Source organism: Sphaeramia orbicularis, chromosome 7, assembly GCF_902148855.1.
Source record: "Sphaeramia orbicularis chromosome 7, fSphaOr1.1, whole genome shotgun sequence".
In the NCBI taxonomy this organism is placed as follows: domain Eukaryota; kingdom Metazoa; phylum Chordata; class Actinopteri; order Kurtiformes; family Apogonidae; genus Sphaeramia; species Sphaeramia orbicularis.
In genome coordinates, this window is record NC_043963.1 from 2,233,637 (window position 1) to 2,252,661 (window position 19,025).

At 40.7% G+C, this 19,025-nt stretch overlaps 1 protein-coding gene across 1 annotated transcript in view; it reads left to right on the top strand.

The window, feature by feature from the left end:
* Window positions 1-19,025, top strand: part of celsr3 (cadherin, EGF LAG seven-pass G-type receptor 3) — a 207,968-nt gene that overhangs the window by 54,945 nt on the left and 133,998 nt on the right. Inside the window, 1 exon segment of the mRNA XM_030137998.1 lies at window positions 1,730-2,018. Within this exon segment, the coding sequence (XP_029993858.1) occupies window positions 1,730-2,018 (289 nt within the window).

Consider the following 19,025-nt stretch of genomic DNA (forward strand, 5'->3'; position numbering starts at 1 on the left):
TTTCTCCTAATCTGGTCCTAAAACAGGACAGAGGGGCTAAAAATTCAAACCAGATGGAGACAAATGTTCTGAACTTTGGGTCTGCTAGAAAACTAAATATTCACCGAGATAAAAGAGAAACTATTTTTCAGATAAAAGACATTTTTATGTTTTTTTTTTTTTTTTTTATATTATTTTTTAATACAAAAATCCGCATGTAACAAGGTCAAAAGGACACAAAAATTATACGATACTAGTTTTTCTAATATCTCTTTATTCTCTCACAGGTGCATTTTGGGAATCGAACTAATCATGCAAGGCAGAGTGTTTGACAAAAATGACCGCTGTTGGAGAACCATTTGCGATTTGTATGTGTTTAAATGTTCAGGTTCTGTATGTAACACCAGTGGACACGATGGGTTCCACACCAAACCTGGAATGAGACTGATGCTAAACCCACATGTGTGGATTAGAAAACCCACTAGGATCCACACACTGAACACAGTGTCTGTATTTAGAGTCTATAGAAGAGCATTTACACACGTTTACATGTCTAATGCACTGACACCTAGGGAGATTTAATGTCCATATTTGGGTCCTATTTTTGGACCCAAAATTTGATTAAAAATTCATTAATTATGGGATGGATCAGAGTAAGAGAAAATTGTTTTGCATTTCTCTGAGGTCATCATTAGGTCCATCCTGGGGGTAAATCTGTCTACATTTACCTTTGATTATTGGGTCTAAACAGATGGAACAGTGACAGAAACTAAAATAAACCCAGTTTCATGGAAGCACCCAAATAATAAATCTATCGTCTGTTTCATTTCTTTCATCTGTTTCATTTATTTTATCTGTTTCATTTGGTTCATCTGTTTCATTTCTTTCATGTTTCATTTCTTTCATCTGTTCCATCTGTTTTGTCTGTTTCATTTCTTTCATCTGTTTTATCTGTTTCATCTGTTTCATTTCTTTCATGTTTCATTTCTTTCATCTGTTTTATGTTTCATCTGTTTCATTTCTTTCATTTCTTTCATCTGTTTCATATCTTTCATCTGTTTCATTTGTTTAATTTCTTTCATCTGTTTCATTTGTTTCATCTGTTCCATCTGTTTCGTCTGTTTCATTTGTTTCATCTGATTCATCTCTTTCTTTTGTTTCATTTCTTTCATCTGTTTCGTCTGTTTCATTTCTTTCATCTGTTTCATCTGTTTCATTTCTTTCATCTGTTCCATCTGTTTCATCTGTTTCATTTGTTTCATCTGATTCATCTCTTTCTTTTGTTTCATTTGTTTCATCTGTTTCGTCTGTTTCATTTCTTTCATCTGTTTCATCTGTTTCATTTGTTTCATCTGTTTCATCTGTTTCGTCTGTTTCATTTTTCATCTGTTTCATCTGTTCCGTCTGTTTAATTTCTTTCATCTGTTTAATTTCTTTCATCTGTTTCATCTTTCTTTTGTTTCATCTGTTTCATCTCTTTCTTTTCTTTCTTTGTGCAGGTTGTTCTATTTTCCCCTTAAATGTGTCTCCAGATCTATTTTCTCCACAGTTTTTTTCCACATCCACAGCTGCCACAGTGAAATTATCAGTGTAATCAATAACCTTATTAAAGACTCCATTTTTCTGAGTCGTCCCAGTTTCAGAGGTCTGATGTTGCACACGCTGCTTCACTGGTTTCGCTTACAGGACTGAAATATTAAGTATTGTCTTCAGAACCAAACTGAGCCCACTTCCTGTCCCTCGGTTCCAGGTTCTGCCGTTCGATGACAACGTTTGCCTTCGAGAACCTTGTCAGAACTACATGAAGTGCATCTCGGTGCTTCGCTTCAACAGCTCCGCCCCCTTCATTTCCTCGCCGTCCATCCTGTTCCGGCCCATCCATCCCATCGCCGGCCTGCGCTGCCGCTGTCCGGTCGGATTCACCGGCGACTACTGCGAGACCGAGATCAACCTGTGTTACTCCAACCCCTGTCTGAACGGAGGCGTGTGCGCCCGGAGGGAGGGGGGATACACCTGCATCTGCAGAGAAGACTACACTGGTGAGTCCAACAACAGCCACAGTGAGGTGGGCGGGGGGGGTCACAGATCTAGAATGGACAAGGGGGGGGGGACTCAAAATGGACCATGGAGCTATTTTTACTGGGTTAGCAAACACAGTTACACTGGTCTGTTTGGATGGGTGGGTGGGCAGGTGGTTGGTTGGTTGGTTGAATGGATGGTTGGTTGTGGTTGGTTAGTTGTGGTTGGTTGTGGTTGGATGGTTGGTTGGTTTTGGTTGGTTGTGGTTAGATGGTTGGTTGGTTGGTTAGGTAGGTTGTGTAACAAGAATTGGATACCAAATTATTTATTAATTGAGTGTTGATTTATTGATTAATTTAAGTATAGATTTATAACCAAACTTAAACTTAAATCAACTCAAAACAATAATTTGGAAATCTTGCATAGGTGATAGTTCGTTGACTGCACAGATGAACCCATGTGTGAATAATAGTACACAAAGCACAACTGAGGCAATGGATTTATATACATATAAATACTTTATTAACTAAACTAAGACACACAAATAACATAAAGACAAGAGACAAATACAACCAAAGGAGCAGGAGATTATGGACAGGAGAATATGTAAATTAAGTTGGCAGATAGCTATATTCAAGAGATTATAATGTTAGTGAGGTTACGTTGAGGTAAACCTACTTAACTTGGAATAACACCAACTCAGATAAATCAGGAGCAAGTTTTCTTACAAGTTGTTGCGGTGCGGATGCAGCAACTGGCACGGCCTTGACGGCAGATGGATGAAGTCTTCTGACGTAGTTCGAAGCAGGAACAGGCTGTGAAGCGACGTGCTTGCGCTGGAGGCCTGAAGGTCTGGAGTTCTGAAGTTCTGCTGGCTGGAGGAGGTTCACAGCTGGCTCTGGCGGCTGGTTCTGGAAAGCTCGCCAGGAGAAGATGGAACAGCTCTGAGAGCCAAGGAGATGGTCAAGACTCCTTGGAGAAAGCTCTTTGTTCTTAGGTGAGAGCTCAGAAGAGGTGGAGAAAGCTCTTTGCGTAGGTGAGAGCAGCCAGGGTGGAAAAAGCTCTTTGGAGAGCTTAGAGGATAGAACAGCTCTGGAGAAAAGTTGGTTTCATTCACTTTTATAGTTTGTCCAAAAACCAGCTTTCCACGCCTTCCTCGTGCATATAGATGAGTTATCGATGCCTTGGGGCGTTGCCTTCTTTGTCTGTTTTCGGCGGGAAAACGCCTCCTTTTGCCGGTCATTTACATATTTCAGAGTATCATCTCTCTCTCCCCCCCTTAGGAGAGGGAGAGAGGACCTCATGCAGACTTGTAAGAAAACTTCTCCCCACCTTAAATAAGATCCTGAAATAAGATCCTTAAACTTTGTACATCACCTGTAACCTCACTTAAGCATCAGTAAAATAATAGCATGATTATTCAGACATGCTATAAGCAGTGATACTCTTACTTTCACATAATTTACCGTGAACATGGTCAGGACACACATATGTGAAACCACAGGTCAGGCAAATGGCTTAAGTATTACATGCATAAAAGAGTTAACGTGCTGAGTTAATCAACATTAACACATAATGTAATACATTATTAACATGGCACATAGAGTGATTTTATCATTCAGTCCTTTGTTCGTTTCTGGGTTCATCTTCACCTCTGGATAAGCAAGAATAATGGGACACAGATGTTGAGAGGCAAAAGGTCAGCTTAGTGTCAAAACCGAGTCCATTAGGCTCGTTCTTTAAGATCATCTGTCTTTGTAAATGTCATTTGCAAAGGATGTCCCAGTACTGACCTGGTGACGGACCAATCAGCATGGTTGTTCAGGAATTTGGTTTGACACGGAGAGGAAGATAATATAATTTATAATTCTGTTTTTTGAGTCTGTTCACTCACTCCACCGTCATCCGGCTACAGTTGGATGGTTGGTTTTGGTTGGATGGCTGGTTGGTTGGTTGTGGTTGGTTTGTTGGTTGGTTGGTAGGTTGGTTTTGGTTGGTTGGAAGGTTGGTTTTGGTTGGATGGCTGGTTGGTTGGTTGGTTGTGGTCGGTCGGTTGGTTGGTTGGTTAGTTGTGGTTAGTTGTGGTTGGATGGTTGGTTGGTTGGTTTTGGTTGGTTATGGTTGGATGGCTGGTTGGTTGGTAGGTTGGTTTTGGTTGGTTGGTAGGTTGGTTTTGGTTGGATGGCTGGTTGGTTGGTTGGTTTTGGTTGGTTGGTAGGTTGGTTTTGGTTGGATGGCTGGTTGGTTGGTTTTGCTTGGTTGGATGGTTGGTTGGTTGGTTTTGCTTGGTTGGATGGTTGGTTGGTTGGTTTTTTGGTCGATTGGTTGGTCGGTTGTTTGGTTGAACTGCTATTCCAGTGCATTTCCACTGGTAGACGGCTGGAGGAACACAGGTTACTTGTTGCCTGGAACTTGGCCTTGTTCAGACCAACACCCCCCATTTCAGTCTCAGCGCCCCCCTCTCACCTTTCTCGTTCCAAACGCCTCCTGACGGTGTCCCAACGCCCCCTGGGGGAGTGGGGGTCCCACCCCTGTTGAGAACCCCTGGTGTAGGTGGATGACAGTAATGCCATGGGTGTTTTTACTCATTCTTTGTGTTTCCAGATCTCATTAAGTGTGTTACTGACACAGAGCTGAAGTTCACTTCCTCCTGATCTGTGTTTGTAAAAAATACCATTTGAATGTCAGAACGTTCAGGACTCCAGCTCACTGACAACACTATAACTGTGATTACAGCTGGATAAGTCTACATCCTCACACTGATAGTTCTGCCTAATACTGGATGAGTTTGTCACTGAGTTTCTCAGAACCTAAAAGCCAAAATGTCTCCTGTGTGTACTATCACAGAGAAGGAAAGAAACCAGAAAACACATACAGATATGGATAGGCTTTATTTGGAGCGTAAAAAATTCCACATTTAAAAGGACACTCTAATATATGAAAATTAATCAACCAAAAAGAAAAAAGACACAAATGGAAAACTATTTCATTTTGTCTCTTTAATAGTTCGTCCATAAATGAGGAGGAAGAAGCTGAGCTTATGTCGTCCAAAATCAATTTTACATGACTTTGTTAATCAGCTAATGTATACAGTCCATCTAAAGAACAGGTCAGTTATTAAATTATAGAAAAAGAGAACAAATGATGTCATCCAATCAATATCTATTACTGTTGGACTCCTGTTCATTGGTACTATATCTGAAAAGTAAGGTTTTTATACATCTTCTTACACTTTGTGTTGTTTTCATACTGTTTGACATTTAAATCCAGTCCACTCCACAACATGACATACATGTGTTTAAGATGAAATATCTCACATTTAAACACTTATGGTCAGAGAAATGAGACTTTTTTCATAAAAAAGTCACTCAAACTGATCAATGATGAAAATATAAGTCGACAAATAAACTATTAACTGTCGCAGCTCTAGTTTTGTCTTTATCTTATTTTCTTCAACACCTTAGTTAATGGAAGTCAGACTGAACTGAATATAGACTCAATATTCTGCAAATATCCATCCTTTTCTTCTCCTGATCATGATGCACATAGAGATTTCACCCTGGAAATGATTCCATTTAACCTGTATTTGTAGATAATTAATTTAACCCTTAGTGGTCTGAGCCTATTCTGTCTGTTTTTCAGTACTTTTAATTTTACCTTTATTTACTATATACAGAAATGTTTACTATACCCATATTTGGTATCTGTGTTTTCAGCCCAGCTTCATCTATCTCATCTGTCTATTATTTTTTAACCTACTATATCAACACAAAAGGACAAAAAACGCACAAAAAATATAAAGTCCAATTTAAAAAATGTATATAATTTATTGCATAAATAACACACAGATGCTTAACAAACCTTTTCAAAGACTTTAAAAGTGAATATTGGTTCCAAATATTAGGTATAGAAAATGAAAATTGTAATAAATTAAAACTATACTCAAATGTTTGACATAAAAGCAGATCTTTAGGCGTTTTCTCCAGTATTTCTCACCCCCCCAGTCCTTCTGGTGTTCTCATCTGGTTCAGGTGGGGGTCATTCTCACCCTTACCTGTAATGCTAATGCAGTCTGGGATTAGAATCTGCATTCTGCCAGTTTTTTCCGTTTTGAAAAAGGAAAAAAAATGACGTAGACATGGTCAGAAATCTAACACCCCCCCACCTCGTTTTCATACTTTTATTCATGTTTGTTTGCTCTGGTTTCAAACTGTCATCTCGCTGGCTGTATTTGCTCTATCAACATCAAATAAAAAATGGGAGAGTGCTTCAAGTCTGCACTTTCAAATGCGCCAGTGGTCTACGTGACCGACTTCTGACACTATGATGTGTTGAAAATGTCATGTGATTGAGTCATGGGGTCATGACCGTGGACCCCTAAAGGTTAAACTGCATATTTAGATGTTGTACAAACATTTTACCTTCATAAAAGTTGAATGATTTTAGATTTCCACCTTCAATTAGACCAGTAGTTTCCAACCTTTTTTTTGGTTTGTGACCCCATTTTAACATCACAAATTTCTGGCGACCCCAGACATTCAAAATGGAAACTTTTTTTTTTTTTTTTGCTAACATGAGTTTGTTTTTACCTCCGCCAAGGAGGTTATGTTTTTGCCAGGGTTTGTTTGTTTGTCTGTCTGTTTGTTTGTTTGTCTGTCTGTTAGTGTGCAACATAACTCAAAAAGTTATGGACAGATTTGGATGAAATTTTCAGGGTTTGTTGGAAATGGGATAAGGAAGAAATGATTACATTTTGGTGGTGATCGGGGGTGGGGGGGCCCACGGGGGGGGGGCACTGATCAGCCTTGGTGGAGGTCTGCGCTCTCCGAGTGCTTCTAGTTGATCATGTAATAGTTCTCTATCCTCTGTTGCAAATCCAGGTTAATTTTAGAGGACATTTAGTCTATATAATGTCTATTATTGTGGACAGAGGCAGTAAATCCAGGTGTAGATTACTGCACAAAGGGAGAGTTGGATTTTCCTTGGTCAGGATCTGTCCAGTCAGTCCAGCTGTGATTTACAAGGAGGACAATTAATACTGAACAAACAAGAACTGAAACTATGAATTATGAAAGAGCTGCAGCATCTGAAACTGACCACAGTGAACATTTGACACAGAAACAGAACCACAGTGCTGCAGTTTCAGCTTCAGTTTGTCATGTCTTTTATGGATTGGGATTGTCTCTGTCAACTCACCATATATTTTTTATTATTATTACTTGTTTTTTGTTTTTTTTTTAATTTTTATCAATTACTAGGAATTTCAAGCGACCCCATTTGAATTCCAGGCGACCCCACATGGGGTCCCAACCCCAAGGTTGAAAGACACTGAATTAGACATTGAACTTGACAGAAATAATGACTCATGTTTGCTGAGATTATATTACATTTATATTTTTTTACTTCTCAGTCCTTTTTCACATGAATGAATGGATGACTCTGAGGTACAAGTTCAAGAAGAGACTGCTCACTCCAAAAAGTCTTCAGAGTAGAAGTTATTTTGAAACTTTTATTACTCATTTTATTTTCTGTACAGCTGAACTTAGCTACCAAACCACTGTAATTCTAAAATAACTTATTACTCTTTTTAACATACAGCAGTAATGTAAAAGTTCCTCAGGTCCTGCACAGCCTCAGTGTGTACATACGTCTGAGGCCAAATCCTGTGGCAGGAAAGTCTGTTTTTACCGTCGAACAGTCGAGTCCAGGTTTAACCAGGCGGCTGCTTCTTACCTTGTGGTGAGGATTAAGTTTGTGTGTTTGTGTACACATCTGTGTGTTTTGGTGCTGTGAACTGGCAGCCTGTCCAGGGTTTTGGGGGGCTTCTGCACCAGTGCATGATGGGATAAGCTCCACACAGCCCTGTAGAGGATAAGCAGGAGCAGAATACATTAAGGAGGACGAGGGTGAAGCCACAGCACAGAAATGACATGATAAAGTTTAATTTCAGCCCAACAGGAAGAATTACTGCAGGTTTTAGTACCTGATTTCAAGGAAAACCAAGAAGAAAAGATGTGATTTAAGGAATTTACCAGCTCGCTCTGAATTGAACCATACTGTGAATTAATTAGTTTCACAGTTAATGGAGTTAGAAAGGCTGTATTAACCTGTGCACTTATATAATCGCAGAGGACTGTCAGTTTAAGGTCCACATTTAGGAGGATTTATGTTCATATGAGTTAAAAACATAAACGTGAGCTCTGTTTCCTGGTGATACTTTGGATTTAGTTGAACCTTTTGGGGTCCACGGTCACAGCCCAGTGACTGAATCACATGACATTTTCAACACGTTGTTGCATCGGAAGTTGGTCATGTAGACCACTGGGGACATCGCATTCTAAAGTGCAGACTTGAAACACTCTCCCACTTTTTATTTGATGTTGATAGAGCAAATACAACTGTAGATATGACGGTTTGAAACAGAGCAGACAAACAATATAGTTTTATTGTAGCGATATAAAGGAAGTGTTAGGTTTCTGACCATATCTGTCATTTCTTGTCCTTTTTCAAAACGAAAAAAACTGGCCTAATCTGCGGATTCTAATCCACAGACTGCATTTAAAGGTCTGCTTTTATGTCAAATATTTGAGTATTGTTTTAAGTTATTACAATTTTGATTTTATATACCTAATATTTGGAACCAATATTCACTTTTAAAGGCTTTGAAAAGGGAAATTATATACATTTTTCAAATCAGATTTTATATTTTTTGTGTTTTTTGTCCTTGTGTTTATATAGTAGGTTAAAAACTAATAGACAGATGAGATAGATGAAGTTGTGCTGAAAAAAAGATACCAAACATGGGTATAGTACACATTTCTGTAGATTGTATATAAAGGCAAAATCACAAGTACTGAAAAACAGCCGAAAAAGGCTCAGACTCCTAAGGGTTAAATATGAGGATCGTTTCGTCAATAAATTCTGTCTATGCAGCTTACCAAACAGGTATTTTAACAGTATTTTCATGGGTTATTTTTCAAATGAGAACAGAATCATCTGATTGACTGTTTTTATTTACAGTATGTTTATGAAATGACAGTGTAACAACATTGGTTTGAACTAATCACTATTATACAGTCATGGAAAAAACTCTTCTCCCACCCCTTGTTTTCTTCAGTTTCTTGTTCATTTTAATTCCTGGTCCAACTAAAGGTCCGTTTGTTTGGACAAATATAATGATACCAACAAAAATAGCTCATAGTAGTTTAATTTCAGAGCTGATATCTATCCATTTAACATGTTTTCTTGATAAAAAACCAAAACCACTTCAGTTCTTCCATCAGTATCTATGTCAATGTACTGACAAAAACAGCACTTTTATTCATTCCATGTTTTGTGTTCTGTCTGTTTTAGTCACATGACAGGACTGGATTACAGAACCATTGTTTTGGAGGATTTTGGATGGAATAATAATTTGCTGAGGCCTTGAGTATCGGTCAGTACCCATCCTGGACTGTTCTATTGTCAGTGTAATTTTCTCACTTCTGATATTCCCCCTGTAGGTCAGAGTGGACCCTTTGTTGGGCCGGTTTTGGTCCGCCCCCCTTATGTTTGACACCCGTGCTGTTAAACCATGAAAAGCATGTGAATATTTGTGTGTTTGTGTGGAGTGTCAGCCTGGTAAACTCAACCTGACTGTCTTTGTGTCTTTGTTCCCGTCCCACATCGGCGTCTGCGTTTGATCCAACGTGTTTTCAGTCTTTAGTCGTGTTGAGATGAACAACACGAACACACACCGAGCCTCCTGGGAAACCTCCCTCCTCAGCTCTCTACCTTTTTCCTTTAGCGTGGCACACACATCAGCCGCAGCCGCGATAAACCCTTCACACCGACTGTCACCCAACTAATTTGTTCCTCCTCACTCGCTACATCCTTTTGGACGTCTCCCAATACTCCAGACTCATTTCAGACAGATCCACGCTCTTATTCCCTCTCTTTTCTCCCCCTCCAAAGTGCCGCAGACTTGCCTTTTGCCATCCCGTCGATGCAGCAGAGGATAGACGCTGTGAATGTCAGACTCTGTGTATGTGTGTCGTGGGGATTTCTCACATCGTCTTTTATTGTGAATCAAAAGAGAAGCGACCGGGGGTGTAAAGCAACAGTTCTGTTTCATGAGTGAGACAGAGTGTTTTCCAATCTCCCTCTGAGACGGAGAGAGAAAAAGAGACGAGGAGGAAATGAGCAAAGTGAATTTTTAGGTAAAAGACAAAAGAGCAAAAGCTTTGACGGAAACAGAGAAAGAAGACGAGGAAGGGACGTGAGCGGTGAGTTCAGTCAGGGTCAAGATTCAGAAACAGGAAGGTGACGGCACAGGAAAGTAAACAACATACCTACACACGAGCTGACACTGAGGTTATTACCGTTGACGAAAACTAACGAAATGACAAAAGCTAGAATTGAAAAAACTTTTTCGTTAACTGAAATAAATAAAAACTATAATTAAAAGAAAAAGATGATAACAAACTGGAACTGTATTGTGTGCTTACAAAACTAACTAAAATGAATAAACATTATGGCTAAATTCCCTTCATTTTCTTCTTTGTCAATGTCGGATTGATACGAAATCGATTTATTTCGTTCTAGCAATTTTAGCTAGTGGCACAAGTAGGGCTGGGCGATATGGAAAAAAATCATAGCACAATAATTTTTTTCATATCAGACGATATCGACATGTATCGCGATATAAATCAAATCACTTTTTTTGTCAAGCTTCAATTTTCCGTTACTTATAAGTGAGAGAGAGTGTGTCTCATAAGCGTTTTAAGTTTCAGTTATACAGCCGTATGGTTTGCATGTATTGGTTTGGTGCGGCGCTACTTAATTCTCATTGGCTGTTCTTATGTCTGTCAAAACATGGACCAATGAATTATATTGAAATTGTATCGAGCATGTCTCATATTTCTATCGAGGAAAAGTTAGATCGTGATATATAAGATTATCATTTTATCGCCCAGCCATATACACAAGGTAGTAAAGGATATACTCCAAGGTTATTATCGTTGATGAAAACTAACGAAATGACAAAAACTAGAATTGAAAAAACATTTTTGTTAACTGAAATAAATAAAAAGTAGAATTAAAAGAAAAATGATAACTAACTGAAACTGTATTGTGTGTTCACAAAACTAACTAAAATGGATAAAATTATGGATAAAATTCCCATTTTCGTCTTTTGTCAATGTTGGATTGATATGAAATCGATTTATTTCGCTCTAGCGATTTTAGCTAGCGTCACCATACGACACTTTTGCTCCGTCACTTGTGTTCACTTGTGGTTTCCAGTCGTCTTCTGGTCCCCACTCTACCTGGAAACATGGAGACTAAAGCAGCAGAGTCCTGTCTGGGATTGATTTGAATACGACCACAGAGAAGAAGAGAAAAGATGCAGGTTAAATACTTTTGAATACAAATTGAATACTTTTGATTAAAATACTCTTTTCTGACACCACATCATTTTTTTTGTTACGAATGTGTAGATGTTGACAAGCTTCAGGTGTGATTCTGTGATTTATGTCTGTTTTTCCTGTAAGTGAAACAGGATACACCACTGATAACATGGGTGTCATGATGTTTCTGACAAATTAATTTGATTTTGCTCTATTTATTTCTAATTTGGTCATCAATATGGCACAAAATATTAAACAAAACAAAAATTGATCATCATTTTGCTTGGTTGTCCAACCCAGAACATATTACATTTACTGCCATAGATGATGTGAATATTTACATGTATTCAGCTGAAAGCAGTGGTTTCTGATTGAATAATAAACTAATAAACTCTAATTGGAGTTTATCTGACCCACGTTAACGCAGTGTGACATTCAGTGACACAGAGAGCGAAAAAAAGGAGGAAAAAAACCCCATGTTATTAGTTGAAGAGATGAAGGAGAGAAGAGGTTCTGGGAGAGCAGGAAGAAGAATGGAAGAAAATGAGAGAGTGAAGGATGGGGCTGTGGAGACGAGACGTGGATGACGAGGGAGACGGATGGATTCACAGAGAAGAGCACGGAAGGAAAGAGGATGGGAGGGGGAGGGAGAGAGAGAGGGAGGAAGAGAGAGAGGGAGAAAGAGAGGGAGGGAGAGAGAGAGGGAGAAAGAGAGGGAGAGATAAGGGGAGAAAGATGGCAGATGAGAGGTGAGGGGGAATCAGATGGTTCTGGTAGTTGGAGTTCCTGCGTAGGCGGTGGTGGTGGTGGTGGTGGGGGTGGGGGTGGTGGGGGTTGTCTTGTCGATGCCTGAGGCTAGAGTGAGGCAGAGGGGCGGCGGCAAATGGGGGGGGGGGGGTGAATAAACAAGAACAGATTGATTCTACAACACAGACATGTCCAACCAAGTTTGTTCTCCCCTCCCTCTTTTTCCTGTCCATCCATCCATCCATCCATCCATCCATCCATCCATCCATAACACTTCATAGTGTGTTTTCTCCAGTATGGGGGTAAATCTGTGCCATCAGATGTTGAATAGTTGTATTTCGCAAGAATTTTTTTTGAATAGTTGTCTTTTGTAAATCAAGTTTTTTATAGTTGATTATTTTTTGAATAGTTGAATTTAAACATTTTTTTGCATGTCAGTCAGTGTGTGTGTGTGTGTGGGGGGCTCGGCCACACACGCACAGTTCAGCCGGTGGGTGTGTGCTACTTATAATACTATGGGGGTACGGGGCGGTGCAGTCCGTGCCCCCTGCAGAAGTGAAAGTGAACTTTATGTTCATTTATCTTTTCTCTACCCCCTGAAGCTTTCATTTGAGGAGCAGGACGTTTGTCCTGGCGTATCATATATTATACAAATGTATAATAAGTCTATGTGACAGTGATGATTTTTATTGAATGACATGTTTGGTGTTTTGGTGGCGTTGTGCAAAACCATACCAACAGAAATGTTGCGTTGTATTAAATGTTCCACCTGTGGTTCTGCCAACAGTTTCTTTCCCAGTGCTGTGCGTAGCCTTAACTACTCCATATCACAGACTTAACAACATATGGTGTATGTTTTACTTTAGTCCTTGTGGATAAATAACACACTTTATATTCATGCACTTTGTCCAAGTGAGTGTTGGTTGATCTCCGTGGGCACCTGTCTGTTTATTTCTCTTATTCATGTAATTTTGCATTGTTTTTTTGCCTTGTTACTAGGACTGTGTATTGGCAAGAATCTGTCGATACAATACAAATCACAATACTAGGATCACAGTATGATATATCATGATACAGTTAAAAGGCAATTTTTAATTTTTTTTTATTTTTTAAAGATTTTTTCCTGGAAGAATTGGAAAAAAAAACAGAAATCTGCACAAATACTAAACACATTTTTATTTGATCAGAGCAGGATCTAATGTTATATCACAAACTTTTCCTCAGTTCAAACTGAAATTCTGTTTTACAGACATTACAGTTTAAGATCCTGTTCAAAAATTCATATTGTATTAGTTCAGAACTAACATCAGAACAGTATTTTAGCTCAGTCCCAACAAAGGAACTAGCATTTGTCTCTCAGACAGTAAAAAGTCCTTTTAGGATACTTCAAATAACCATTATTTAAGAAAAGAGTGTTAAATAATAACAAATAAAATCTGAACAAAAAAGAAAAACAAAAAACAAAAATGAACCTCCACCGTATCTGCGTTTGAATAAAGACCTAAAAATATCAATACAGTACTTTTTAATATTGATACAGTATTGTGAAATTAAATATCGTGATATATTGCAGAACCAATATTTTCTAACACCCCTACTTTTTACTGTCTTTTATGTATTTTTATGCTGAGCTCTTGCAGCTTGTTTTCTAATGCAGTTTTTCTGCAAATGGCAAATAAACTGATACTGATTTGATTTACAGTTTATGTAGACCCCAGGGAAATGTTTGGAAATGAAGAATTCCATTTAAAAAAGACTAATATCACTGTTTTAAACACAGCATATCCTAATAATTCTAAACATAATAATTCTAAGCATAATTCTAAACTTAGGTAAAGTGTTGCAGTCTTTAAAAAAACACCAACATCAGAGTGTTTGTAATCTCTAATGCTCATTTTCCAGGAAACATGCAAAGCTAGCAACCCAGAATGAGATGAACACCGGATATTAACCCTAAAAATATGGAAAAGACCTCAGGGAAACCAAGCTCCTGGTGGACAATAAACCTTTAGAATAAACCAAGAACAGAAGAGATTGGATCTTCAACACAAACTAAAGGAAAACAGGCTCTGACAGATGCACATTATGCAGATGGTTGCACGATATAATATGAAGGATATGCCCGAGAGAGCGCATAAAACAGACAGAGGTGCAAGAGAAGACGCAACAAGAAATTAAACAGGTCTGTTGTGGAGCAGCGATGTGTTTTTTTAAAGCAGGAAGAGACGGCGGCAGAGACAAAAGGCGGTAGGCAGAGCTCAGATTAGTGTTGAAAGAGATAAAGCCGATATGCATGTTAGAGTGAAAAATGTAATCCAGCAGATATGGAGGGAAAAGGATCTCACACAGAGAGAGAGAGAGAGAGCGCAGAGGAGCTCCAGGCTTTGAGACGACACACACAGGTTTGAGCGTTTGAAGGAGAGTTTAGAGCCAGAAGAATGGAGACGGAGGAGAAGTGGAGTGGGTTCAGGTGAGATTGGAAAGGAAGGAGTGAAACTAATTTATTTAGGCGAAGGGAAGAGTGAGAAGAGACTGAATGAGTCTGGAGATGAGATGAGAGGCAGAGGCTGGTGGTGAATACACAGAGGAGAAGAAGAAGAAGGAGGCAGCTGACAAATACAGACACAGAAGAACACTGTCTGAACATGATGACATCAGCTGGTAGTTTACAGCACAGGAGTCAAACATGAGGCCCGCGGACCAAAACTGGCCCATCATAGATAGGGATGGGAATCGATAAGAATTTAACGATTCTGATTCCATTATCGATTTTGCTTATCGAGCCGGTTCCTTATCGATTCTTTTATCGATTCTCATTGGGGGAAGAATAAAAGAGTACAAATGTGTGTGTTTGTATTAACTGTCTTTTATATTTCCATCTGCACAGAAAATATCCCATATACATATGTCCCATATGTACAAATAATAATAACAGATGACGCTGGGCCCAGTTTGAGGGGGGGTGCGTGCAGTGAAAGTGAAACTACAGACTCTTTACTAATTCCTCTGTTGCTGCATTTCCACTACGTGGAACTGGTTCGGCTCGGCCCTTCTCCCATTGTTGTGCTCCTCATTTCCTTTCCTCTACCTTCAGAAACTTGTATCTGAGGGGGTACGACGTTTGTTGCCCGCACCAGAACCAGAACTGGGCCCAGATGACGGTCTGGTGTTCACTCTGCCGCTAGATTCACAAGCACCGCTGAGTAGAGAATCAGATATGTGACATTCCTGTGAATGAATCCCATGCTGTGGACAAATGTTAGAGCAGATTGGAGAGATTCCACCTTTAGAAGAAATGGAAGCTTTGACAGTGTTCAGTGGACCTGGTGTGGTCTGTTTGGACCTGGTGTGGTCTGTTTAGACCTGGTGTGGTCTGTTTGGACCTGGTGTGGTCTGTTTAGACCTGGTGTGGTCTGTTTGGACCTGGTGTGGTCTGTTTGGACCTGGTGTGGTCTGTTTAGACCTGGTGTGGTCTGTTTGGACCTGGTGTGGTCTGTTTGGACCTGGTGTGGTCTGTTTGGACCTGGTGTGGTCTGTTTAGACCTGGTGTGGTCTGTTTGGACCTGGTGTGGTCTGTTTAGACCTGGTGTGGTCTGTTTGGACCTGGTGTGGTCTGTTTAGACCATTTCTACCTCATGTTGGCTGTGTCCTGACCAAAACAATGCAGCGTACGCGACGTCATCGCGCATGTGCAACGTAGGCAGAAATCGGTAAGCAGAATCGTTAAGCAGGCAGGCAAATGATTCCAAGGAATGGAGCTACTGGGATCCAGTTCTCAAAAAGAACCGGTTCTCGATTCCCATCCCTAATCATAGTCTGATCCGGTCCATGAGATGAATGTGTGAAGAGCAAAAATTACACTGAACATATTAACAATCATTTTAATTCAGGATGTTTTTTCAAACTTTTCAAATGGGTTATAGTGTAGTTTGTTATTGATATAGTGGGTTAAAGTGAAAAAATAAGACAGATGAGATACATGAAGTTGTACTGAAATAAAAGATCCCAAACGTGTGTATAGTAAACATTTCTTTGTGCAGTATATAAAGGCAAAATCAAAAGGACTGAAAAATATAAAAAATAGGCTCAGACCTCAAAGGGTTAAAGACTGATTTACCAAACAATTCTTATGTCACTGCTTATGAAATATAGACTCACGTCTTTTCCCAAAAGTCTGCTCTCCCCAGCATCTACAGGTCCCATTCTAGTCTAATATCAGACTATTATACAGCCTTTTAAAATTGGATCAATTATTTTTTATAAGATAAACAAAGATACCACTGTGAATCCACCTGACCACCATGATCTCATGTCAGACGATTATATCCTGTCTGTATCTATGTTTTTTTTCATATATCAGCCAATATATCAGATATCGGCTTTTTTTTCAGACCCCAGTATCAGTACCGGCATCGTTCCCATAAACTCCATATGGTTCTGGCTCTAGTGAGTCCAGCAGAACAGAATGTGCATGAGTGTTTTTCAGCTGGTGGAGCAGATACTTCCCTCAGCAGCTGTAAGTAAAAATGCAATTAACCAAACATTCACATGTAAAACACTTTAAACAAATGAGCTAATTTAGCTCGCAGTGATTTCACGGCTACCTATGTATCAAATGTAACACACACCGCTGTGAATTACACCACTAATTATTAACGAATTTATCACAACGAGGCAGCGAGTAATAAGACTGTAACAACGGGCGATGTCTGAATGGAGAATTAAAAAAGAGAAGTGAATTTATGAAGGAGAGTCGGACCAAATGGACGGAGATAAGACGGAGACAGGGTGAAGAAAAAGGGATGAAACAGGTGGACAAAGGAGGAATGAAATGGGTTTGTGTTTGGACAGTCTGGTGTTTTAAAGGTGGACGTTTAATACAGTAAGAGGATCTGGAGAAGAGGAGACGCTTTAGAGACAGAAGGAAGATGAGGTGGACACAGGGGTAGAGTGGACACAGGGGTAGAGTGGACACAAGGTTAGAGTGGACACAGGGGTAGAGTGGACACAAGGTTAGAGTGGACACAGGGGTAGAGTGGACACAGGGGTAGAGTGGACACAGGGGTAGAGTGGACACAAGGTTAGAGTGGACACAGGGGTAGAGTGGACACAAGGTTAGAGTGGACACAAGGTTAGAGTGGACACAGGGGTAGAGTAGACACAGGGGTAGAGTGGACACAAGGTTAGAGTGGACACAAGGTTAGAGTGGACACAAGGTTAGAGTGGACACAGGGGTAGAGTGGACACAGGGGTAGAGTAGACACAGGGGTAGAGTGGACACAGGGGTAGAGTGGACACAAGGTTAGAGTGGACACAGGGGTAGAGTGGACACAAGGTTAGAGTGGACACAAGGTTAGAGTGGACACAAGGTTAGAGTGGACACAGGGGTAGAGTGGACACAAGGGTAGAGTGGACACAAGGTTAGAGTGGACACAGGGGTAGAGTGGACACAGGGGTAGAGTGGACACAGAGGTAGAGTGGACACAGGGTTAGAGTGGACACAGGGGTAGAGTGGACACAAGGTTAGAGTGGACACAGGGGTAGAGTGGACACAGGGTTAGAGTGGACACAGGGTTAGAGTGGACAGAGGGGTAGAGTGGACACAAGGTTAGAGTGGACACAGGGTTAGAGTGGACACAAGGTTAGAGTGGACACAGGGGTAGAGTGGACACAAGGTTAGAGTGGACACAGGGGTAGAGTGGACACAGGGTTAGAGTGGACACAGGGTTAGAGTGGACAGAGGGTTAGAGTGGACAGAGGGTTAGAGTGGACAGAGGGTTAGAGTGGACACAAGGTTAGAGTGGACACGGGTAGAGTGGACACAGGGTTAGAGTGGACAGAGGGGTAGAGTGGACACAAGGTTAGAGTGGACACAGGGTTAGAGTGGACACAAGGTTAGAGTGGACACAGGGGTAGAGTGGACACAAGGTTAGAGTGGACACAGGGGTAGAGTGGACAGAGGGTTAGAGTGGACAGAGGGTTAGAGTGGACAGAGGGTTAGAGTGGACACAAGGTTAGAGTGGACACAGGGGTAGAGTGGACACAGGGTTAGAGTGGACAGAGGGGTAGAGTGGACACAGGGGTAGAGTGGACACAGGGTTAGAGTGGACAGAGGGTTAGAGTGGACACAGGGGTAGAGTGGACACAGGGGTAGAGTGGACACAGGGGTAGAGTGGACACAACGTGAGAGTGGACACAGGGTTATAGTGGAAAGAGTGGACACAGGGTTATAGTGGACACAGGATTATAGTGGACAGAATGGACAGAGGGTTATAGTGGACAGAGGGTTATGGTGGACACAGAGTTATGGTGGACACAGGGTTATAGTGGACAGAGTGGACACAGGGTTATAGTGGACACAGGGTTATAGTGGACAGAATGAACAGAGGGTTATAGTGGACAGAGGGTTATGGTGGACACAGGGTTATAGTGGACACAGGGTTAGGGTGGACAGAGTGGACAGAGGGTTATAGTGGACAGAGTGGACATAGGGCTATAGTGGACAGAGGGTTATAGTGGTCAGAGTGGACACAGGGTTATAGTGGACAGAGGGTTAGGGTGGACAGAGTGGACAGAGGGTTATAGTGGACAGAGTGGACACAGGGTTATAGTGGACAGAGGGTTAGGGTGGACAGAGTGGACACAGGGTTATAGTGGACAGAGCGGACACAGGGTTATAGTGGACAGAGGGTTATAGTGGACACAGGGTTATGGTGGACACAGGGTTATAGTGGACACAGGGTTATGGTGGACACAGGGTTATGGTGGACACAGGGTTATGGTGGACACAGGGTTTTGGTGGACAGAGGGTTTTGGTGGACAAAGGGTTATGGTGGACACAGGGTTTTGGTGGACACAGGGTTTTGGTGGACAGAGGGTTATCGTGGACAGAGT